The sequence below is a fragment of the Pavona decussata genome, unplaced genomic scaffold (genome assembly GCF_977016875.1).
Source record: "Pavona decussata unplaced genomic scaffold, jaPavDecu1.1 SCAFFOLD_64, whole genome shotgun sequence".
NCBI classification, from domain to species: domain Eukaryota; kingdom Metazoa; phylum Cnidaria; class Anthozoa; order Scleractinia; family Agariciidae; genus Pavona; species Pavona decussata.
Window position 1 is genome coordinate 3,787,172 of NW_028145484.1, and position 25,378 is coordinate 3,812,549.

A 25,378-nucleotide genomic window follows, 5' to 3' on the forward strand; every position below is an offset into this window, starting at 1 on the left:
TCGAGACATTATGGATTCTGAGCTTTTATTACAATTTATTGGGTATTTCCCAAATTACCTTTCGGCATTGTCGCGTATGCTTTTACGCTTTTTTGGACAACCTTTGTCGAAACAGCTGTAAAGCTGCGTGGGAGACTTATGATTGACCGTGTAAAATGCAGGACACCGGGGTTCAAGTCCTCAGGGGTGAACCATATTTTTATACATATAGCACCTGTTACACTGATCCTATGTGAAAATATGGCTCTGATTCCTTGCTGTCTGTTTCATGTTAGATATATATGAACTTGTACCCCTCACCCCTTCCCTCTGGGGCTTGATAAAGGGACCATGGAAGAACTCCACCCCAGTGAACATTAAAAACGTGACACGCAATCGTCTAAACACATTTTAATATTAATCTCTTGCAATGTAAACCAAACTTGCAGCTGATTGCAAAAAAATAGTAAAAGGGCCAGGTCACACTATGTTGGTGCGAGAGGTTAGCACAAGAGGTTAGCACAGCAATCTCCACGGGATGTGGTCTGTACTGCATGCACAACAAAATCACAGAAATGCTTTGCTTCTTTTCGATGCTCTTCTTAATTTGTGGGCAGAAGTTGTACAGATACAGGACAGCCATGTTTGCCATGACCTGGTCCTTTTTGGACGCATAACAGAATAGCCATATTGCATCAGTTGACAAGTCTTTTTTTCTCATCTACGAGCAATGCTTCTTGATTTCTCAGCAGTGAAAATGTTAGTGTACTACGTAACTTCGAAATGAACACGAGAACTACACTTTGTTGAACTCTGAACAAACTGCTCGACTCTAGATATTCACTTGAAAGTAAACTGCAGCAAAATGATTAGTCAACTTCTTCCATCTTTGATGAATCGTCTCCTTCCTCGCCTTCAAGTGGTGGCATGTCCTCTGTGGCTCCTTCTCCTGCAGCACCTTCAACAGCTGTAAAAGGGAAAAATCCTTCTTTACTTCTTGTAAATTTACATGCAATCTTTTTTCACTTTGAGGGTTTTATTAACATTTTTTTTAATCTTGCTCCATGCCATCAATATTCTTAGTTAGGAGAACAATCACAAAACCCCCTCTACGTCAGGCATATTTAAACATATTCTAATCTTTGCTTTCAAATGTGATTGATTTTCATCTGATTTTCTTCAACAAATTTTACAACCACTGGTGTGTTTAAGAGCCATGCAAGTGGATTTCGTGTGTTCTCAAAATGGATTCCAAGATCAAAGAGTTGATTCAAATCAAAGTTATGAGACAGAGAAATAATCGGATACAAAACTATTCCTGAGAATAAGGTATTATTCCAGAAAGTGATGCAGGCATACTCGGAAAATAGAAATCCAAGTGCTCCTATCAGGAGTGGAACCTAAGACCTTCCAATTACTAGTTCGGATGCTCTACCACTGAGCTACAGGAGACTCATGGGAGCTAAGGCCATTAAACTAGCTTCATGGGACCACACGTTCGACATCCAAATCCTAGCAGTAAGCAGGATGTTTGTCCCATGAACCTAGTTTGATGGCCTTAGCTCCCACGAGTCTCCTTTAGCTCAGTGGTAGAGCATTCGAACTAGTAACTGGAAGGTCTTAGCTTCGACTCCTGATAGGAGCACTTGGATTTCTTTTTTCTGAGTATGACTGTATAACTTTCTAGAATAATACATCATTCTCATTCATTCACTAGGCTTAAAATATACCATCACATTTATTTCATAAAACTATTCCTGTTGGCACTTTTTCCAGGTATAAAATTTCTCTTAGGGGCTTGAGGGTAAAATGATAAGAATCAGTCCCACTTACATGTTCCCTCCATTTCCTCATCAATTCCAAGCCCCAAACTGATCATCCTGTAGATACGACCGGCATGAACCTGAGGATCGTCAAGGGTAAAGCCGGATGACAGAAGAGAGGTCTCATACAGAAGCATGACAAGATCTTTTACAGACTTGTCATTCTTGTCAGCTTCCACTTTCTCTCTCAAGGTCTCCACAATTGAGTGATCAGGGTTCACCTCAAGGTGTTTCTTGGCTGCCATGTATCCAAGGGTGCTGTTGTCACGCAGGGCCTGTGCCTTCATGATTCTTTCCATGTTGGCGGTCCATCCAAACTGACTGGTCACAATACAGCAAGGAGAGGATACCAGACGAGATGACACCACAACCTTCTCAACTTTCTTGTCCAGGATTTCCTTGATGGTCTATGCCGAAAAAAAAAAGGAGTCAAGTTTTCATTCAACACAAAGGACCTATGTTACCTAGCTAGTTTGCCCACCAAAAAGCCCCTCTTTCTAAGAAGGTTGTAGCTCAAATCCACTCTGAACAAGAAGACAACTGTCATTTGAGCTAACACACTCCAGTTTTGTTTACTTGTCTCTGATAGCATCTGCATTTCAACTCGAAGTATATCTAGCATGCAATTTAGGTCAACTCTATATTTTTTTAGTGCCCTAGCTGTCAATAAAAAAGTGGCCTAGCTTTTTTTTAAATATATGTATCAACATTCCACTTTATGGCCACACATTTAGTAAACAAGACTTTGATCAACCAATACATTAAATCTAGAATTGACTCGGTCAATAAAATGATTACTTAATATTCACACTCCTTCTTGCCCCAACAGTGTCTGCAAGAATGGAATGCACAAATCGTTTTGCAATGCATTTACACATGTACTTCTCTTGATTTAAACAACTAATTATGACAAAACAGCCCAAAGCACATTACCTTGCAGAGAGGCTCAAACTTGGCTTTCTTTTCCTCCCATTTCTTCTTCTCTTCCTCATCCTCAGGCAGCTCGAGTCCTTCCTTGGTAACACTGACAAGCTTCTTTCCATCATACTCCTTCAGCTGTTGCACGGCATACTCATCAATGGGCTCCGTCATGTACAGAACCTCAAAACCACGGCTCTTGACTCGCTCCACAAAAGCAGAGTGCGCAACCTGATCTTTGTTCTCACCGGTAATGTAGTAGATGTCCTTTTGGTTCTCCTTCATCCGTGTAACGTAATCCTTCAAAGACGTCATCTCGTCACCCGAGGCAGAGGAGTGATATCTGAGGAGATCAGCCAGCTTTGTTCGATTGACACTGTCTTCGTGGATCCCCAGCTTGATGTTCTTGCCAAACTGCTCGTAAAATTTCTTGTAGTTGTCTTTATCCTCTGTCACCTCAGCAAACAGCTCCAAACACTTCTTTACAATGTTCTTCCTGATGACTTTCAGGATTTTGTTCTGCTGAAGCATCTCACGAGAAATGTTCAGTGGGAGATCTTCAGAATCCACTACACCCTTAATAAAATTCAGGTACTCGGGAATAATATCCTCGCAATTATCCATGATGAACACACGACGTACGTAGAGTTTGATGTTGTTGCGCTTTTTCCTGTTCTCGAAGAGGTCAAAGGGGGCACGACGGGGAAGGAAAAGCAGAGCACGGAACTCAAGCTGCCCTTCAACAGAAAAGTGCTTGACAGCCATATGCTCTTCCCAGTCATTGGTCAAGCTCTTGTAGAACTCACCATACTCTTCCGGCGTGATCTCATCAGTGTTGCGCATCCACAGTGGCTTGGTCTTGTTAAGCTCCTCCAAATCCCAGTACTTTTCCTTGATTTTCTTTGTCTTTTTCTCTTTCTTTTTCTCCTCCTCTTCTTCATCGAGATCTTCAATCTTAGGTTTGTCCTCATTCTCTTCCTCTTCATCCTTTTTCTTCTCCTCCTCTTCCTCCTCCTCGTCATCACTCACCTCCTTGTCTCGCTCTTTTTGCACCTACAACAAAGACAACAAACAAGTTAATACTGGGATTACTCAAATTTACATAAAAATTAAATAAATTACTTTATTTAAGTGTCAATGTATTTAGTGCAGAGCACTAGTTGGGGACACTTTCCTGAACGAATTGGAATTTAGAAATGTTGGTTTTTGAAGAGAGTGGAAAATGCGAGTACCCAGAGAAAAACCTCTCAGAGCAAGGACAAGAACCAACAACAAACTCAACCTACATATGATGCTGGGTCCTGGAATCGAACCTGAGCCACACTGGTGATAGGCGAGTGCTCTCACCACTGCACCATCCCTGCGTCCCTCTAGAACACCCTAAAATACTGCTGTGCCAATTTACTGTAAGTTGAGTTTGTGATTGAAGTCCCAAGTCCTAATTACGACCAATCAAACAAACGCTAGCAAGCAGTACATTTTTTGTGGTACTCATTCTATTGTGAAAAGTAGTTCCAACCTCTGCAGCCGTTACAGAAAATGGCTCTAAATGCAACAATCAAATGACAGCTATTGAACAATGTTTTTCTGATGCTGTTTATCATGTACAAGGTGGTTCTGGATGGTATCTTGAAGTGTGATCATTCAAATTAAGGTTTCTGAGCAGTGCTTTCTTGTGATGCTATGTACACACACCCAAAATGAACTCACCATAAGAGAAATGGGATAACCAATAAACTGACTGTGCTTCTTCACAATCTCCTTGACTCTCTTTTCTTCCAAGTACTCCATCTGATCATCTTTGAGGTGGAGAACAATCTTAGTTCCTCGTGGGACAACTTCTTCAGAAAGACGGCGAACAGTGAAAGAGCCCCCTGCTGCAGATTCCCAGAGGTACCATTCGTCATCATTGTGTTTGGTGTAAACTTCAACCTTGTCCGCAACCAGGTAAGCAGAGTAGAACCCCACACCGAACTGACCAATCATAGAGATGTCAGCACCAGCCTAAAGGAAGAGTTGTGTTAATCAGTATAAGTAAGACTCTTGGGTGATAACTTCAGTTTAAAGTGCCTATGAAGTAAAAAATTTATTGTTCTTATATAATAATTTATTATTTTCTGATTCTTAATATGTAGGTTTTAGGCGGTAAAACATTTACAATGTGGAAAAAATGGAACCGAAAGTCTTAAATTTGGCCCCTCAAAGTGTCTCCATCTTGCATGCGGCCAAAACAATAGTGTTACAAAGCTGTGACATAGGAAATACTTCAGAAGTGAGAAGTAAACAACTCTTTGAGGCATTTGCTACATAACCAGCATTGTCCGGAGCAAAGACTCATTCCCAGTCCACGGGACACGATTTAGTGAATTTGAGGTTCTTATGGACAGCAAAAAGTGTCAGTTGAAGTTGATTTTGTCGCATTTCTTTTGTCATTTTGTAATCAGAACACAACAAGCTTCAAAAATACGAAAAAAAAATTACCTCATAAGCACTTAACAGATTAAAAAACATATATTTTATAATTTCACTGTCAAACACACTCTGGTTTACAACTCTCATTCTTCTTTGCTGTTGATTAATTGGGTTGGGGACTTACAAATAAAAGAAAACATTTCCCATGTTACCTGCAAAGCCTCCATGAATGCCTTAGTCCCACTCTTGGCAATGGTACCCAGGTTGTTGACAAGGTCTGCCTTAGTCATGCCAATACCAGTGTCTATGACGGTCAGAGTATTGTCATCTTTGTTGGGAATGATCTCGATTTTAAGATCTTTACAACTCTCCAGCTTGGTTGGGTCCGTCAGACTCTCGTAACGAATCTTGTCAAGAGCCTTAAATAAGAACACAGTTGAGTCTTGAGTCAGTTGGCATGATTTCCACAGAGCTGCCCCATAAATTAGTTATGTATACATTTTGTGACTTGAACTCTATTCACGGTTGTTGCTTTTAGAAGAGGATTAGCATGACAGTGGTGCATGTACGCAAATCTTTGAAACCAGTTTTCCATGCTTATAGCAAAGAACAGCAATCAATATCAAGAAATGAGAGGATAAAAAATATAATGTATATTATATTTACCCTAGCAAATGAAATAAGCGAATGTTATCTTGTCACTTCACTTCAAAGATGTGATTACTACGTAGCCGTTACCGCAGTGCAAAGTCATTTGACTGTTAAAACAGCTGCACTGAATGATTTTACGCCAAAAGGTAAATATGATAAAATAACCAAATGTTGGTCAGTTCAAATTAAGACAGGTCACTTGTGGTACAAGTGGCAAGGCCTGCCGCTCACATGTGGAAGTTGTCAGGTACAACTGTTTGAAAGCCAACCACTCCAAAGACTCCAAACAATTTTTAAATTTAAACTTAATTGAAAAATACAAAAATGTTTCAAAATTAAGAATATTTCCATGGAATGTGAACAAAGCTTGGAAAAACTTTTTCACACGACCAGCCACGTTATTGTTAGAGATCACCATGGAACCTCGTTAAATATGCCCAATAAGATTGTTTTCTGCTAAAGAGAAAAAAAAATGCCTTTTCTAGCACGGGAAGCGGGGAGGGGAGGGGAGGGGAGGGGAGCGAGGGAACTTGATCCCAGGCCCAAGCCCCCATCTCGCTGAGAAGAGGCGGAACTGGGATCTTCCCGGCGTGGCGTGCAGCAAGATGAGGCCGCTTAATAGGCTTTCTTCTTTTTCGTTTTAGAAATAAACTCGGATAAAAAGCTATCTCATCAACTTCTGTGTTTCCAATGTTTGTTGAAGAGTAAATTGAGCTAAAATAAAGGAATATGTGTCATTTTTAAAACGTCGCGAAACGACCGGCAACCGATCAAACACGTGATTCAAACAGGACACCATGTGCTCCGACTTTCTATTTCACTTGCGTGAATAAAAGACAAAAGTTTCGCCAATTCTCCTTGTTACAAAATTATCAACTGCTTAATACAAGGAAAATAGACTCATGGAAATCTTTTTTCACACGAATGACTAAACATAAGCTTGGGCCGGGTTAAATAATTGAGCTTATACCGAATTTTTCACTTCCGTTTTGAATGCCAAATGACTTGTACATGTTCAAGAATGGAAAAGAAAAAGCCTACACAAGGGATGAAGAAACCTACTTCTTTGACTTAAACTGTCCAATAAAAGCAAAATTCTGACGATAATTTTTCTCTGGGGTGAAAAAGCTGAAGAAGCGACCGGCGAAATATCTGACGCTTGGCAATCGGAATGCACGCGAAGCTACACCGCCTTAGCTTGACAAGGCAAGGCCCTCTCAAACCGAAAGCGTTTCTTAAAACAAACTATCAGTACAGATGGTGAGCTAGAGAAAAGTAGCGAACTACACAAAAATGACTATAAGGAAATAATACTCACATCCGAAGAGTTGGAGATCAGTTCTCGCAAGAAAATTTCCTTGTTCGAGTAGAACGTGTTGATGATCAGACTCATCAACTGAGCGATCTCGGCTTGAAAAGCGAAGGTTTCCGCTTCGGACTCCTCTTCCATTTGCTGAACTTCTTCGATGTCAGGCATTTTGGCGAAAAAGGTTGAAATTTACGCTTATTTTTCCGCGAAGGAAAGTTGTGAACACTGCTGCGTTAAGACTCTGTGAGAAATTTGTCAAACGTAACCACGTGTGATTGGCATCGGTTATATATTTGCATCCATGGAACATTCTAGAACATTCTAGAAAATGACGCAAGTCGCTCCATATGATTGGCTCATTGAACAATATGTTTGCTTGTGATTGGCTGAAATCGTCTCTTTTTGGCGCCAGATTCTAAATCCAGCTGATTACGTTGCTCTTTGACATGCTCACTAAGTACATTTGAAATTTTCTAGAATGTACTAGAATATTCTACCACAGACTGGAAGATTCTGGAAAAATTGGGCGAACTATTTCTATCAAGCACAAGACTGAAGATTTTGACTGCTAAACACTAAGCCAAAAGCTTTTTAAAAGTAGTATTTTTAAACAGCACTCAACTGTGGCATGAAAAGAGTACATATAGACCTTCTTGATGTCTGAAAGGAAATTTCATTACATATGAAGTTCGTTTTTTAAGAACAGGCAACGAGAGACGGAATTACAAGTACACAGACGTTCACAGTCTCGATAATTCAAGCACGACAGAAAGTGTAAGCGTCACGCTACAAAGCGAAGGCGGAAATAAAATTGACAGACGGTATTAAAACTACGATGCTAAACTGGGTACTCGTAAATCCCGTCTGGTCACAAGGAAGACAACCAGTTCATAATCGAGTTATTTTGTTTCTCTTTGAGGTGAAGCGTAGCAGCTGTTTCCTTTCCAAGCGACCGCGAGAGGCGAGCAAAAGCTTCCGGGTGGGGTAGCGAATGCGCATTTCATTTTAGTCATTTAGCTCACATTTCACAGGCTTCCGTATTTCATCGATCCTTTCAAGACACATTTGCGGTCTTAAAAATATGTCCAACAAAGAACGACGGGGAGAGGACTTACAGGAGAGGTGAGGTGATTAAAAAAGTCCGGCACTAGCCGCACCAAGTGGTTTTAATTCGAGTTACACGAGAGATAGCAAGTCGTCATGTAAGAACCATCTTTAGACGTCACGCAACGTTCAATTCTCTCGATTCCAGTCCCCCTCGTCTCGTTAAAGAGGCCAACCGAGGGGGAGACATGACATAACTCCTTACTTGATTCAAATACTGGCATTAAGCATGAAGCCAAAAATTTGCTTCCGAACATGCTCCGGGAACTCAGATAGTGGAAGCGAAAAAAATTGACTAAGAGTAAACGCGACAATTTAAACCTCGTCCGTCACAAAATCCATTTTGAACCCTAATCTCCAGTTGCCATGCATTTTGTTTCCGCCTTGGGGCTTTCAGTATATTGCTGTCCCACGGATCCTCGCGAATTATGCAAGACTTCCAGAGTAAGCCTGGCAAAGAAAAGTAGCTTTAATATATAATTTATTCATCTGTATTTTGTTTACAACATAAATAACTCTATTTTCGATTTTTTCATTTGCCGTGTCTTCATTAATTTACGTTGACGACATCGTCCGATATATTTGCCGGCAGTCTTCAAGGCTGTCTCGATTTCTCAATAAAAGCTGTCTGTCTGCTGGTAAGTTGTTGAATTTCTCAAAAGGTTGCAGAGAAGAACTTGAGGAAGATGGCTTGTAGTAATGTACAACATCGTGGCGGACGTTCTGAAAAAATAAAATAAAAATAAATTGATAAATGATGACTGGATGGCTGTCTGGCTGGGGGGCTTGCTGATTGACACAGAAAATGGCTGACTGACTAATGGAACTTAATGACTGATAAGCTGACAGGCTAACTGATTGACTGACTGACTGATTGATTGATTGACTTACTGAAAGGCTGACCGACTGATTGATTGACTGATTGACTGACTGACTGAACTGATTGATTGACTGATTGATTGATTGACTGACTGACTTGCTGACCGACTGATTGACTGACTAACTGACAGGCTGACCGACTGACTGATTGATTGATTGATTGATTAATTGGTTGACTGACTGACTGATTGACTGACTGACTGACTGACTGGCTGACTGACTCACTGACTGACTGACTGACTGGCCGACTGACTGACTGACTGACTGACTGACTGACTGGCCGACTGACTGACTGACTGACTGACTGACTGACTGACTGACTGACTGACTGACTGACTGACTCACTGACCGACTGACCGACCGACGGACCGACCGACTGGCTGACTCAGTGACTGACTAACTGATTGACCGACTGACAGCTGGATAACCTGATTTAAAAGGCAGTCCTGTGAAGACCCACCCTCTCTATTACCTTCCCACTATAACTACACTTGTCCACATTCTGGCGCCTAGCCTACAGCAAAAGTTATAAATGAGCCACTGATGTGCAAACTGAACCAAGCTACTAACCTCATTTTGCACAGACAGGACTTGCTTCAAGAAATTAATCTTCCTTTTCAGTGCAGTTTCATCCTAAAATAAACAAGCAAATGAAAGAAGTGAGAACCTAGCTAAAAACGATCAATATATATATAGCTGCAATACTAACCTCCGGCTCAACTCTTTGGAAAACAAAAGCGTTCACATGATGGACAGCGACAAGATACAACAACGGAGACCACTGAGGCCTGAAATGAAATAACACTGTTAAACAAGTTTGTTTCTTATAGAGGTATTTTTCAGTCAGTCACACAGGCATACTCGGAAAAAGAACATCCGAGTTCGACCAACAGGAGTCTGAGGAAGGGCTAACGCTCGAAACGTCATTAGCACTCAACATCTTCACGATGGCCAAATTACCTGGCAAAACCAAACACACGGTTGTTTACCATTTCCGGAAATTCTGGTTGGAAATTTACGTCTGGGTAGAACGTGTTCCATTTACCGTACAAAACTGCCGGGTTAAGGCACATATTTGGCACGGCTGTGAAAGCCAAGAGCATGAAACTGTCGCACGAATTTCCATTCGGAACGCCGTTCCTAACCAGGAAAACGAGACAGTCACTATCTATTAAAAAATTCCATTTCGCCTGGAAATTTTCCACTGGGACCACCAAGCAGTCGTGTCCACTAACATTCCAATCGGAATTTCCAGAAAGATTTTTTGAATGGTAAACGGTTTTGGTTTTACAACATTTTCGAACGCGTTACAAAACAGACCTGTTGACGCTAAAACAGTCCACTCTTCACTTGACTAACCTGACTGCTTGTGTCGCCAGAGCACGGAGATAAAGCGCAAGTAAAGTCTGGTTCTGCTCAACAGGATAAAGAAATTCCTCCACGGGTATGGGCAGCTAAGATAAGAAGCAAAATATACCGAACAATTTGTGAGTATCTTTACTCTAACCACTCCAATAGAAGTCTGGGAACTGATGTTGTGAAAGGTACGATCTCGTGTAAACGGACAAATGAAACATTCGCGGCCCTATCCATAAGAAAACCTGGCCGGACCAGACTGGTTGTATAAATTCTGTAAAATATAATAAGATACGATACGATACGATGCCATACAATACAATACAATACGATATGATACGATACGATACGATACGATGCCATACAACACAACACAATACGATATGATACGATACGATACGATACGATACGGTACGATACAATACAATACAATGCAATGCAATGCAATACGATACGATACGATACGGTACGATACCATACCATACCATACAATACAATACAATACAATACAATACAATACAATACAATACAATACAATACAATACAATACAATACAATACAATACAATACAATACAATACAATACAATACAATTTTATAATTTTGTCATTTATGTAGTGTTGGTTTGAAGAGGATGGCTGGAATACAATGTATAATACACGCGTTGCACGTGAGTACATCGTAAATCTTGCTACATTTGCGGGCGTTGGCTATCTAACGGGATTATAGAAGTAGAGAGTATATTTCTGAAGGAAAGTAAAGCAAAGAGGGGGACGAAATACCAGGTTTTTTAACTCATCTCGGCTTTAACCCTTCAGTTCATATTACCTGGTCTAAAGGAATCGATAACGCTCTTAACACGCCTCTGTGTTCATCCCAAACAGCGCTACGAAACTTGATGTCGTGTCTCTGTGCTAACGGAAGGAGTACAAAACAACCAAACAGCGGATCACCAAAGGAAACCGCGGAGTACTGAGACAGCAACGAGGCGTATCTGGAAATAAAGCAAGTGACGATAAAGAATTGAAAAACAATTGGAATTACTGACAAATTCTGTTCAATAGCAGAAGGGTTCGCTTGAATAGTCATACTTTAGGATTTCAACCACAGACTCAAAAGTTAGAACCACCTTGTACAGCACAATAAACAGCACCACAGGAAAGTACTGCTCGGTGGCTTTCATTTGAATGGTCACACTTCAGGATTTCATCCACAGACTCAAAAGTGGCTTTTCATTCCTCGTACAGGTTATTAACCATTAACAACAACAACAACAACAACAACAGCCTTTTAACTTACAGATCATAGAAAGAAGTCAGTCCTGGAATTGGAGAGTTAAATTCGAGCTGGTTGAATTTTGAAGGACTTGTGTAAATCCTTAAAAGAGCTGATAAGTAATCGTGGATCTTGCTGTTCAGAAACATATCATTTCCTGCAAAATGATAAACAAAAAATAATTACTAAATGACATTCAACACAAACGGTAAGGCACCTTATCGCATGATTTCCATAGCATTAAGCAAGTAGGAGTGTGTTACGAGTATTATTTCTCCGCACAGGATAGAATGCCAGTCCATAGGCGGGGATTTGAAGTTTCATAACCTTTCCCCAGTAAGTTTTCTTGTCTATCAAGGAAACAACACTAATGATTATGACAGCCATGCCCGAACCTATGTCCTTTAGAACAAAACGAGGACAACAACATGATTTGAGCTTTGGGCAAGACTTTCAAAAATTTGTTTTTTAGGTTGCGCATGAAAACATCAATAACTCAGGTTCACTTTAAAAAAACGGCTTAGGTTTGAATTGGCCAGCTACATGGAATGGTTTTTATTACAAACACAACACACACATTTGTTCTGACACATCGCCAGTGTGCGGTGAAAATCACACGACCATGTTATGATGTAGGCACACTAACAAGGCCAACTAGAAAGGTAAATTCAATTCGTCAGGTTCTTCGGAAACTCAAATATTCATTTATCAGACTTGCTACACGTGATTTTCAAACAACGTTGGAAAGCGCCACTTTTTGCAGGCGGCATGACCTTCAAAAGAATTACAGATAAAGCTTTGTCTTACCTGTCATGAAGACACACATGAGCCTGGCAATTCGCGATGCCATGGAAACATGACGTAAGCAGGACGGTCGCCACTCCTCGAGCATGATTACCAGTTGCAGTGTTGCAGTTACTATGGAAACAGCAGGGTCTGTGATAGAATCAATCTCCTTGCCTTTCATTTCACTTGCAAAAGAAAACAAAATGCAAAATAACTACAGAAGATTCTTGTTATCTCCAACAATCAAGGGAAGCTAATATCGTTTGAGAAAGCGAGAATCCGAGATAGGGAGTACAAAATCACCGAAATCAGTATTCAAAGAAGATGGGCTCTATTTGAGAATGCATGGGTGTACTGTGCACAATTGTTTCTTCCTAAAACAACATATTCGTAAGGAACCCTTTTCTGCAACAAAACTTCGAAGAAAACAATTTCGTGCATGTCGTTTGCTTTGTGAACTATCATATCCGTGACGAAATGTAAAAAAAAAACTCATCCATTTATACCAAAATTTTACATATTGGATTGTATTTGTCCTTTTAATATCCCTTCCAACCTCCCTTCATTCCTTTCATAACCTTTTGGAAAAAGTAGAAGAGTTATGTTCTCTCTCAGATTTTTCTCAACCTCTTCGATGTTTCTGCCCCCTACTCCCTCCCATCTCTGTGCGGCTAACCTAAGCTATTCAGGCTTGTGGGAAGGGAAGGGTACGGTGTGGGGAGGGGGGGAGCAACCTGATACACAGATTGCTATGCGGACAACACAGACCACAGCAGTAAGAATACATGCTGTCAACTGACCCCTTTAAACGGAGCCAAGAGTGCTGATAATTAGCTTACTTACACGCTTATTGCTTGGTTGTGTAAATCCACTATAGGAAGGAACATCCAGTCAGCTGGTTGAATGGGACCCGTGCAGGGAGGAATCAGAAATGATTGAATATTATGCACTTGGTAAAGAGCCAGGGATCTGAAAAGGTTAGAAATCGAAGAATTAGACTTTTTACTTTCATACTGCTGCGGGTATTTGTCAAGAATGAAAGTTTCCGTGAAGGAAACATCACTATTCTTTTAAGTTTGTGCAGCAACTTTTTCCCTTTGAATTAATGTGTCATAGGTTTATACCATTGACCTATAAGTGCTAGTGGTTGAGCTCTCTGCTTTTTTTCATTCCGAGGGTAACTTCTGTCCCGTTATTTACGAGAAATTTAGCTTACCTAGAAACTTTCAAAGCCCGTTCCATGCCTTGAAAGGATCCTACAAACATGGAGCTGATAGAGGGTAAGTTGTTATGAGCCTCGGCGATAAGCTCCCCTCTAGTTGCAGTCGCAGTGTCAAATGTACTTGGCATCGGAGGAGTGGCAAGGGACATCTCTGATAGGTTTTTTGTGACACCCACCGATGAAGGCCCTTTTTTCTCGCTAAAGGATAAAACCATCACAACTATTTAAGAACTTGGGCATCAGCTTTACTTTACAAAGCAAAAAAAAGAAAAACAAAATGAACTGGGAGACAAGTGTTCTTTTCAGGGAACTTTGCACTTTGAAAAGGATTGGATTTAATTTGAGACCAAATGCCTTTTACATGAATGATGTTTTTCAAAATTCAGAAAAAATGGAACAAGACGAAGAGACGAGATGAGACAAGGCAAGACAAGAAGTTCTAAGAGGTTCAATGTGCACTTTTCATTTGATAGAAGAGGCCAGCCAGACCGGTCTGAAGCCATACAGAATTCAGCAACAGGGTGGTTCATAGAGCGGTTTTCAATTGAGTGTAGAAAGTAAGTCACGTTTGCTTTAGTTTTGCTTTACTACACGGCGCGATTGGTTAACAAAACTCGCGCCACTTTCTCAACCAATGAGAAACAAAACCAAAACCAATCGTGACTCGCCCGCACGCGTTTTCCCGCGCTTGGCACCGGTTACGTGTGTTTGCTTCGAATTCTGATTGGTTCATTGCGCTGTTTGTGTCTGTGGTGAATGAAAATCACTTTATACCAGTCCTTAAAATTCCTTCAAAATGGTACACACCATACTGCTAATTTTAGAAAGTGTCGTCCAAAATGGCATATCCCATTTCCAAAGCGACAAGTCTGGTAAGCGAAAAAATGACAAATGGAAAGCATCCTTTCATAAAATATATAAGACAGCACAAATCTTTCCTTTGTTGACTCACCACAAAAACTTTGAATTCAACAAAACAGTGGAGAGGAGATCAAGAGCATAAAACTCGTCACCGGGATAAAGCTTGGCAAACAACAACATGGCGGCTTCATGAAATAAAGGAATACTGCTAGACAATTCTTTCAATTCTGTCACTTCAACCTACGTAACAAAACAGAACAAAACAATCCTCACTGGTGTTATTTTTCTATCCCTCCTTCAAGTTATATTCATTTAGATGGAAAACGTTTTTATCAAGCAAATGCTGACTCGTTTCTGACAGACATGAGTAAGGAAAAATGGTGCACAATATTTCTTACCAAATTATAAGCTAGTTTAAGCAAGAAATACTGCATGTGATGTTCTGGACGAGAAAAAAAGCACAGAGGGGCATCCTGAAAAACAGATGTGAACAAACCATTAGCAGCTGTAAATTTTAACTACTTCACAGAGAGAGAATCAGCAGAAACAAAACAATGTGTACAAACCGTTGATTCAACCACAAGCTTTAAATACTTGAGGACAGTTTCCTTGAGCAGAACAGCAGAAAACTAAACGTAAACACAAAAGAAAAATACATAATTTTATACATTAGAATGTACAAGTTAAGATAAGTTAAGGGCAGAGAATTTTTCACCTCCATCACACAAGTATGTAGATACGCTTATACCTTGGAGCCCCAGATAAATGGGTACAGGAAAAGAAATACTGGTGGTAACCCTGTGACAAACTAGCATTGCATCCAGGGGGAGGGGGTAATAGCCTTCCTCTAGAGTCATTTCATGTTGGGAATCCTGTGATGGAGTAGCATCCCATCCAAAGAGAGGGAAGATACTCCTAGTTGCTTCATATTCCAGAATTGGGTTAAGCTTGGCCATCCAAAGAGTAGATAGCATGAGCCAATTTGATTAGTGTTGTACAGTAATACTACAGCAAAGCACTGAAAAGTTACTTTTAATTAATGGTACTTTACAATAAAGTTATACGGTAGTTATATAAAGAGGAGATAATAAAAAGGGAGTAATAAAAGTTATTGTTCCACAATAATTTTTCCAATTTTCTGTTTGAAGTGGTACAGAGTTCTGTGAAAGGGCTTACAGTCGAACCAGGTCAAGCGTACCCCCCAGATTCTATTAATGAATCTATTATTTGAAAATTGAACCCGTTAGTCGTTTCAAGTATTCAAATCAAAATTAGATTTCTGATTGGATTATACGAACCAGGGTACAAATTATGTATGAAACCAGAAAACCAGAAAGCCCGCGGGAAAAACTCCTCTCAATATATTCAGAGCGGCAATTCTTGATTTATATAACAGTGGATTTTCCAAAAAGCAGATTTCTCGTGATTTACAGCAGTCAACGCGTACTGTCACAAAGAAAATTCGCCATTTTAAACCAGGCACGGCGGGTCCTGTCGCGTAAATTTAAACTCACTAATGATCACTAAATGAACATTTTACGTTTGTACACTTGCATTTTTTCCGTTAGTTATTCGAAAAACAAAAATGAAAAAGGACTGGAAGCCGGCGTTTTATTATAATAAACGGTTCTCTTTTTGAAGTATATGCAAATTAATTTAGCGAAAAGTATGCGAACTCACAATGGAAGATGTTCATTTCAGTTGACCTTCGACAATGGCAGCACATGTGTTGCGCTATTCGTCGGCGTATAATGGACAGTCTGGTGAAATAATAATATATACCAAACTTTTTCATGCTACAAGGTAGGTAATGCTATACATGAAAGATAAATTGGAATTTTTCAGCCCGACTCATTTGCAAGCGCTTGACTTTGTGCTCTTGCCATGACCAAATTTGCATAACGAATTATATGAATGTGTCAACAACATGCAGGAACAGTTTGAACGAACGAGCTGTTTCAAATGTACTGTAGTTTGAATTTTACAGGCTATTGCTTTTACTGTTAGCGCGGATCTATGTTCTGCAAATTTTAATTTGATCATTGATCCGCGTTAACAATGAATAAATGAATGCATTCTTTGAAACGACTAATGGGTTCAATTTTCAAATAATCGATCCATTAATAGGGTCTAGGGGGGTACGCTTGACCTGGTTCGACTGTAATATTACTCACAACAGGGAAATGTAGAGGGATGCTTATATCCGAGGGGGGGGGGGGGGGCGCTTATAATTGGATGTATTTTTGGTTTACAGGTAGATGGACCTATAACCGGGAGTCACAGCATTTTACGGTATATCAATCCAGCAAATACAAGATATCAAACATAAGTTATTTTATTTGCTTGATAGAATAACATCAATTTAAAGTAATGTTATCAACTTTTCATACCTTTGTGGCAACACCTTTGTGTAGTCTGGTCACTTGACAGAGAAGTTGTAGCAAAGATGAAATGAAACCCATCAATTCACTGATGCTGAACTCTGCAGACTGTGCTCCAGGCTGCCCACAGAGTTCCAAGGTTCCATACCCTGGAAGACTGGGTATAGTCTTTCTAAAAAGCATTGGCTTTCTGCTGCTGTAAGATGAACTAGGGTAGAAAATAACACAATCACATCAGTGTAACTAAATTAATGATCTAAGTGGCTGTACAAGTTTTTGAAACAATCTATTTTTTTCCTTTTCTTTGTCTTTAACCAAGAAGGTATGTCATAGCAATTTCGCTGTTTTTTGTCAACACACTTAGCAGTGCACCTTGCACAAACATAAAATGCTTCTAAAGAAACAAGGGGAAACTAAAAGGAGACTTTTTTGAGTAAGAGCAAACCACAATTTAGAAACCTTTCCAAGACACAAGAGGACCACTTGTAAATAAGCTACTGTGGCTTTTTCATCCAAAATGTTAAAGTCTGGTGCATTTACAACAGGACCGCAGACTTCTGAATAATCAAAATGTACATGCATGCACTCAGGAATGCCAGGAATATTTAATAGCAGATTGCAAAACAGGCGCAAGTCAAGATAACTTGGCCAGTCTTACATGATTTGCATGAAACTGCAATCCAGGATTTGTGAGTTGATCAGTGGAAGCAGCGCAGTGCTGGCAGTTTTAAAATTTAAAACCTTTCCAAGACACAAGAGGAAAACTTGTAAATAACTGACTGCGGCTTTTTTATCCAAAATGTTAAAGTCTGATGCATTTACAACAAGACTGCAGACTTCTCTGAATAATAAATGTACATGCATGCACCCAGTAATTCCAGGAATATTTAATAGCAGATGGTGCTTCCAGTCTTACATGATTTGCATGAAACAGCAATCCAGGACTTGTGAGTTGATCAGTGGAAGTAGCGCAGAGCTGGCCAACTGCTCCAGCTGGTGAAGAGTGTCCACTGGAGAGTAGGATGCCTGTGGTCACATTTACATCAAAATTAAGACACTTTGTTGCACAATTTTCACGCGTAAACATACTTCCATTAAAACCCGAAACAACCGAGAAGAAGATATCTCAAGTTTATTCAAGATTAAACAAAAATCCAACCAAGAAAAACAAGGAACTAGACTGGCCGGCAGGTAGTGAGTGCTAATCTAGCAGGCCAGACTTACAACTATTAAAGGATAAAATTATTATTATTATTATTATTTTTATTATTATTATTATTATTATTATTATTTATTTATCATTATTATTATTATTATTATAACTGAAATTATTACAGAAATTGTGCTTGAAAATAGTCTCTCTTTTTTTAATCGAAATAAATTGTAAATAGGTTTTTAATAGCTCTTTTTATAATACTTTTAATGTGTAAATAGCAATTTGTGTGGAATATTTTAATAAAGATATATTTCATTTTAATTATTTATCTATTATTATTATTATTATTATTATTATTATTATTAAAGTCAAAGACATTTAGAATGATAGAAATGGAACTTAGGAAAGGAAACAAAATCGTGAGGAAAACAAAAATGTTCAAATGATCAAGTTGTATTAAACTAATTAGCTAGACCTTTGTTCTGTATAATTATAGTTGTTTCAATATCTCCAATTCTGGATCACATCAATTTACCTTTACCTACACATGCAACAATGACAGTCATTAACAGCTCAGCACGAACCTGGTCAGGTGACTTGGAGTAGAATGCTGTTAAAGCAGCAACAGCGGCAGACAGAAGACCAAGGCTTACAGGCTGACAAAATCAAAATACAACACACTGATAATAATCAAAAGCATATTACTTAGAAACAAAACTAGTAATAATCAAAGATTAGGGAGTGAGTCAATGATCTTGATCCCAGGCTCCTTCTTCTTTGCCAAGTTGGTGCAATGTCATCTGCCCGTGCAAAATCTGCGGGGGATGCCAGATACGCATCCCAGGATTCATTCATTCAATCAACGTTGTCCCATACAATTTCAACTCCAATCTGTATTAGGAGTGCGTTCTTTCTACGTTGAATGCAATGCATTAACAAAATTGACTGAGACACTAAAAATTGGCTTGGCTGATCTCTACTGCAGCATTATTATCTTTTTTTTCAGTGGTGGATCCAGACCTTCAGGTAAGTGGGGGCCAGCTCTTGAACGCTTGATTTGTTTCTCTTATTGAAACGAAATCTCTTGGTGCCTTGGCCCTGTGGGTTTTGGTTTTGGTCTAAAAATTGGGTCCAAAAATTTGGTCTAAACATTGGGCCCCCCTAGATCTGCCACTGATTTTATACAAACCTCTTACTAACTTTGTTTGAGGTCCGTACTATAAGTTGTGGACCAAGTGTTTTCCCGTTGATTTATGTGCGCATAGATCACAGGGGAAAAAACTAGGATCCATGACATACAATACGGACTAAGAAAACAAGGTTAGTAAGACATTTATTATATTGCACATGGGAAAGGAAACTTTCACAGTTAGTGGGCCGTACAGTAAAATACAGCCTAGCTGCAAAATCTACCAATCACACGGTGCATGCTAACTGAGAGATATAATAAAATTTAAAAATAAAGACACACACTTGGAAATAACAAGAAGTATGAAAAAAACTATTTCCTGCATGACTGCAAATCACAGTTTACCTGAAGTGCAGGATTACTAGAATCCACAATCTGCTTAATCCACTTGGTGACACATCCACCAATGAGAGGTAGGAATCCAGTCACATGACTCCAATTGAGAGCCAGAGGTGGCAAGGAATCTATCCCACAGTACTGTTCAGGAGTAGAGGCTGTCACTTGAGCCTTCTGGACAGCAGCTGCCCCAGAAGCATAAATAGCAGCTTCTATGATACCAAATATGGCTGTGGCACAGGAAAGCTCTGATTTGCCTTCAGAAGTTTTCACCAAAATTGACAGACTTTGAATTGACTGCAAGTGTTCAATAAAAAAAGAGTGCATCTCCCTGTAAGAAAATTAATAAAACATATTATTAAAAGAATAGGGCAATAAGCATGAAGATGATACAAAGAAATGAAAAAATATCAGTATATAATTAATTATTAGGTTTTCTTAACTTTACTTAATCTCAGTTGAATAGATTTTACTTTATATTTTTTTAGTCTCCCCAATTAGTAGGGCACTTGTGCTCGGCTATTAAGATTTGAGACTCAAATAAAGTTGTTGTTGTTATTAATTATTACTAGAAATACGTGACTCGCAAAACCTCGCGAAGCTGGGGATGGGTGGTAAGCTCTCTTTACTCGTATTGTAGCATCAAATGAGGAGAGTAAAAGGTTTCTGAACATAGCAACTATTTTGATGAGCATGGTCTTTTCGAGGTTCCACAGGCTAGTTTAATTTGCGGTTGAAAATCTATTTCTGACGAGACGACATGTACAACGTGCGTGAAGCGCTGTCGTGTTCGATGAATTTACTTCCCACGGAAAATTATTTTACGGCAGTCACAAAACGTGTAATTTCTTCAATGCAATCTTTCACAAAAAAGTTTTCTGGAAGAAAGGGAAAAGATTCTGTATCCAGACATCCAGTGAATATTGATGAACATTGCAGTTGAAATTTGATCCGGCACGCAAACTTTCCTGATGTATGCAAATTTTGCTCCAGACGACGCCAGACAGTCTGACGTCATTCATACTTTGTTTTTCATTGTTGCTAGGCAACAGCGCGGACACCTTCAATGAAATATATAAACATATATATATAAATATATTTTCTGCTCGAATTCACGCGGTTTAGCTCCTCTTGGGCCGGCTCGGCCGACAAATTTATTAACCTCGCTACGCTCGGGCCTTCGGCCCTCGCTTCGCGAGGAATTATTATTATTATTATTATTATTATTATTATTATATATCTCTACATACTTCCATGACCTTTTTATTCAATAAGTTAATGATTTTGCAAGAACTCCAAAGAAGAAAAATATGATTTTCTTCCATACAAAGAATTAGGGTTTCTTTCAAAATTAATGGTTGTTTTGCAAGATAATTTAAACCATTTAGGAGCTGTTTACTTTCGAGGGAGAAAGATCCTAGCACTAGGAAGATCCGAGAAGGCAAGACAACTTTTCATTTAGTTGACGTGCAGAAAGTTTGGTTGAATAGGGTTAAGAAGGAAAAGAAGAGAAATTGTCGGCCTTTTGCGGCTGAACACCCGGCTACTGCCATGTTTGTTCTTTTTTGTCCGTAGTATTAGGATCTTCCAAGCAATTCCACTGAATCAAATATGGTTTGTGGCTAAGTATTCAAAGTGACACTAAAATAGATGACACTGCCCCTTTTAGGATGGCAGGTCTCACCTCACAGCATCACAGCCTAGGCCATAGAGCACACAAATTCTCCATGTTCTCAAACTTTCATTGTATAATGAACATGCTTCGTTCAACTCCATCTGCATGCTTCTGGGGGAGAGAGCTGTGTAGCGCATCACTCTGTCAAGCAAATTGTACTTTGAAATCTGCAGACAAAAGTTATTTAACAAATTCATAATCATTGTGTTTGTGGAAATTGCTGCAAGTCATTGAATGTTTACCTGGTACACCTAATTTTGTCAATCAGTAACTAAATGACACAGGCATACTCGGAAAAAGGAAATCCAAGTGCTCCTATCAGGAGTCGAACCTAAGACCGTCCAATAACTAGTTCGGATGCTCTATCACTGAGCTATAGGAGACTCATGGCCGTCATGGGAGCTAAGGCCATTAAACTAGGTTCATGGGACAAACATCCGGCATACTGCTAGGATAAGAATGTCAATGTGTGGTATATGTGCAATGGAAATAATGTGATGGAATATGTTAAGCCTGGTGAATAAATAAGAATGATGTATTAATTTAAAAAAATGACACAGGCATACTCAGAAAAAAAAAAAATCTGAGTGCTCCTATATATCAGGAGTCAAACCCAAGACCTTCCGATTACTAGTTCGGATGCCCTACCACTGAGCTACAGGTTACTTGCGGGAGCTAAGGCCAGTAAACTAGGTTCAAAGATGTTTTTGCACTGGCCTTTGGCTTTGACAAAATCCTCTGTGGTTAAGCACCAGACATAGAAGGGACTGTCAAACATCCAATAAAAGCAACAACTACAAAATATGACTTCAATGGAAAAACATCAGTTCTATGCCCCTCTTGTACCAATGAAACCCTTTTTCCTACTAAACTGTTATTAACAAAATTAATAGACCTTTTTCATAAATAGCAGCTGACAAATAATTCTGTTGTTTTCATGAAAATTAGCCTTACTAGCCTCGTTAGCATGTGCAAAATTAAACAGAATTTTGAACTCTAAAATGAGGTTAGTAGGGCTAATTAACATATATTGAAAAGAATAATAAATTGGCCACAATTTATGAAAAAGGTCTATAATATCTACTAATAGTTCGAAAACAGTATGGGAGGTAGTCCCTGGTCTGGTGGTCTATCTCTATCTCTTTCTCTGATTTCATCCGTCTTTCACATTCATGCGTGGGTTGGGTGGGTGGGTGAGATCAAAAATATGGACTGATAGCAGCTGCCAGTGGTGCCTTTACATGCTGACGACCGATCTCACCTCACAGAAGAATTGTAAACTGGACCATGAGACTACAGTCGACTCCCGATAACTCGAACCCTCGCTAACTCGAACCTCCCGCTAACTCGAACCAATTTTCCTTTCCTTTCAGGTTATTTCCTATATAATTTTACCCTCGATAACTCGAACTCCTGATAACTCGAACCTTTTTCAATTTCCCTCGAAGGTTCGAGTTATCGGAAGTCGACTGTACGTGATACACATGTGTGGGATACATGTTACCATTACCATAATAGCAATACTGTAACAGCCAAAATTAATAATAATAATAATAATAATAATTTATTTCTATAGCACTTATTCCTAAAAAGTCCACAAGCGTTTCACATCAAAATTGCCTTAAAAATTAAAAATTAAAGTATAACTAAAATAAATAAAAACTTAAAATCAATTCCCAGTGTGTAAAAACTTTTTCCTAATAAGCCTTTCTAAAAACGAAAGTCTTCAGGCCTTCCTTAAAGCTACCTACAGAATCGCACATCCTTAGCTCCAGTGGAAGGGCATTTCAGCTGGGGGCACATATAGAAAATGCCCTGAACCCGTACAATTTTAAATTGAACGGTTGTGTCTTCAGAAGATGCATATTTCCTGATCTAAGGCTATGGCCCGGTATATAAAAGTCTAAAAGTTCCTGAAGATAAGCAGGTGCAATAAGGATAACAACTAACCAAAACGGCGGCCATGTTCCTCCCTGCACAACACAAAGCTCTGAGAAGTTGCATTGCGGCACTCAGAGGTTGACCATGCGCTGTTCCAGCCTTCGAATCCAATGTTTTCCATGAGAGAGGAAGACAGTTTGCAAAGATGGTATCGATAAGTCTTGGACACTTAAACACTTCATTCGCAGCTTGTGTTGAATGCTGAGAAATTCTTGTCAGAATATCCAGCATGTCATTAACAGTTGGCACTGCTGGGCTGCAGACTTCAAGGATGTATCTTAATCTTGGTAAAATACTCATCTGGATCAGACCCTGTTAATAATAATAATTACTATTGATAATCATGTCATTATATGAAATACTGTAAGTTGAATTGAAGGAAAAAATATATATTTCCAGTTGGTCAGCCCCCGTTCTATTAAAGCATTGTTTTACAGTCAATCGACATCACACTTGACCAGTATTTTTGAAATTTATATGTCAGCTTTGAACATTGCCAGTTAGATTTCAGAGTTCCTGAAGAAATTTCCCTAGTTTATTGACAGTGTAAAGCTATGATTTTTTCTTTTCATTACAGCATTAAGCATTTCAAAAACAACAATTGTTTCCCAAGTATTCTGAATTTTATTTTTCTTGAGTTAATGTGTCTTTTTCGGAAAGGTTTCCAGAGAAATTTTCAGGACTCCATTCAAATGCTGGACATCACAAAGAGGAGTTTGAATATTCATTTCATTTTCGGAAATACTGGCCATGCGTGATGTAGACTGACTGTAAGGGCTAGGAGCATTGTTCTGTTGTTTATTGTTTTGTTCTCTTGACCAATAATGTGAGACATTGCAAACAGTGCAGATTGCCACTGTATTCATCACTAATTTGAAATTGAGAAATTTACACTCCAACAGTGTTTTCAAAAAAAATTAACATACATCTTCACTCTCCTTTGCATAAAGTTGCATACATTTGGATTAATTTATGCAAACCTACTTACATAAATTACCAGACATCTGCATAAAAAGAATGGGAAATGATCACCAGGGTGATCAGACTAATGAAAGGTGATCATTTGAGGACAACAAGAAGAGTTTAAACCATTAAAGTTAACCAAGCTAAAAAGTCTAAAATCTACCTTGACAGCATCTTGTTTGAGTAGCTCAGCATCTGTTAATCTCTTCTCTTCCTCCTCGTCCTTTCCAGATTTGTCTTGTTTGTTTTCAGTCACAGGACACAGTGCTGGAAGCTCATGTCCTTGTGGAAAGCTGAACAGCTTATCAGCTGATTCCTAAGAGGAAATGAAAAATTTTAAATAAATGAAGTCTTGCTAGGCAAAAAAGTGTATACAGAGAAATCAAAGAGGATACATAAATTCACTGTAACTCTGAGTTTCACATGCTGAGACGACGATCATTAGACAGGCTTTAAATTGGCGCACCATGAAAATATATGTTCTGTTTTAATGTGTACAAGATGTTTATGGTAATTAAATATTGTGTTTACAATTAGCGTTCTATAGTCTTATTGTGTTCATGTAGGGTCTACTTAAGGTTCATTAAATAGTATTTGTACAAAAGTTTACCCATTACTACAATTACACTGGAAGATTACCCAACCACTGATAACTTATACCATGTAACTTGGAAAAGTTTATTTGAATGGATATCCCAACACCTTCAAGATTTGAAAGACATTTCTCTCTCCCACTCTCTGTTTAGGCTTAATTAACGATGTCTCACATCTACTTTTACATCACTCACTTCTTCTTGCTAGACATTATATATACAACTGTAAACTGAGAAACACCATACCCAAGGTGCAACTATATAAACAATTGCTCGTGAACTCCATGAAAATTGAAAAGCAAATCGCTTTAGATAATAATACCCTAAATTCTTTTAAAAAGAAATGGAGCCCATTGAAGAACGCCCTCCAGTCCCAAATGATCAATTAAAATCCAATAAGTTAATAACGAAGATTAGTAAGTAGGCGGTAAGCTATGTTGCTGTACATAATGTGAAGTAACGATTGGATGTAATTAGGTAGTTTAAATTTAGTCGTAAGTTAGTATATATTGTAAGTAGCCGTAATTGTAAGGAGCGAAAGCCATTTTACTGTCTGATATGTGTTGAATT

The 25,378-nt window shown here is 39.0% G+C and overlaps 2 protein-coding genes across 3 annotated transcripts in view; both read right to left on the reverse strand.

Annotated features, from left to right (window-relative positions):
- Positions 1–375: 375 nt before the first annotated feature.
- LOC146478540 (heat shock protein HSP 90-beta-like) lies at positions 376–7,368 on the reverse strand. The gene is made up of 6 exons (XM_085112104.1): positions 7,102–7,368; positions 5,345–5,551; positions 4,431–4,724; positions 2,736–3,773; positions 1,813–2,209; positions 376–946 (listed from the first exon to the last, which is right to left on the reverse strand). The coding sequence occupies exons 1-6, from the start codon at positions 7,258–7,260 to the stop codon at positions 849–851; spliced, it is 2,193 nt and encodes a 730-aa protein (XP_084968230.1). The 5' UTR covers positions 7,261–7,368; the 3' UTR covers positions 376–848.
- Positions 7,369–8,643: 1,275 nt separating this feature from the next.
- Positions 8,644–25,378, reverse strand: part of LOC146478541 (RNA polymerase II-associated protein 1-like) — a 28,502-nt gene continuing 11,767 nt past the window's right edge. For both annotated transcript variants that reach the window (XM_085112097.1, XM_085112098.1), the window contains exons 10-28: positions 24,379–24,531; positions 23,262–23,564; positions 21,321–21,478; positions 19,646–19,967; positions 18,696–18,767; positions 17,872–17,981; positions 16,965–17,163; positions 15,141–15,203; positions 14,973–15,047; positions 14,666–14,814; positions 13,708–13,911; positions 13,335–13,460; positions 12,513–12,676; positions 11,730–11,862; positions 11,259–11,424; positions 10,435–10,529; positions 9,785–9,863; positions 9,646–9,708; positions 8,644–8,919 (exon numbers count right to left, since the gene is read on the reverse strand). In XM_085112097.1, the coding sequence (XP_084968223.1) occupies positions 8,752–8,919; positions 9,646–9,708; positions 9,785–9,863; positions 10,435–10,529; positions 11,259–11,424; positions 11,730–11,862; positions 12,513–12,676; positions 13,335–13,460; positions 13,708–13,911; positions 14,666–14,814; positions 14,973–15,047; positions 15,141–15,203; positions 16,965–17,163; positions 17,872–17,981; positions 18,696–18,767; positions 19,646–19,967; positions 21,321–21,478; positions 23,262–23,564; positions 24,379–24,531 (2,802 nt within the window). In that variant the 3' untranslated portion in view covers positions 8,644–8,751. The remainder of the gene's footprint in view (positions 8,920–9,645; positions 9,709–9,784; positions 9,864–10,434; positions 10,530–11,258; positions 11,425–11,729; positions 11,863–12,512; positions 12,677–13,334; positions 13,461–13,707; positions 13,912–14,665; positions 14,815–14,972; positions 15,048–15,140; positions 15,204–16,964; positions 17,164–17,871; positions 17,982–18,695; positions 18,768–19,645; positions 19,968–21,320; positions 21,479–23,261; positions 23,565–24,378; positions 24,532–25,378) is intronic.

What these genes read in the sequence shown, in the direction of transcription:
- LOC146478540 (XM_085112104.1), bottom strand. Translation starts at nt 7,260, where the DNA reads ATGCCTGACATCGAAGAAGTTCAGCAAATGGAAGAGGAGTCCGAAGCG. An exon ending in GTTATCCCATTTCTCTTATG is followed by an intron (nt 3,774 to 4,430) that starts GTGAGTTCATTT and finishes TCTTTGTTGTAG; the next exon opens with GTGCAAAAAGAGCGAGACAA. An exon ending in TGAGGAAATGGAGGGAACAT is followed by an intron (nt 947 to 1,812) that starts GTAAGTGGGACT and finishes TCCCTTTTACAG; the next exon opens with CTGTTGAAGGTGCTGCAGGA.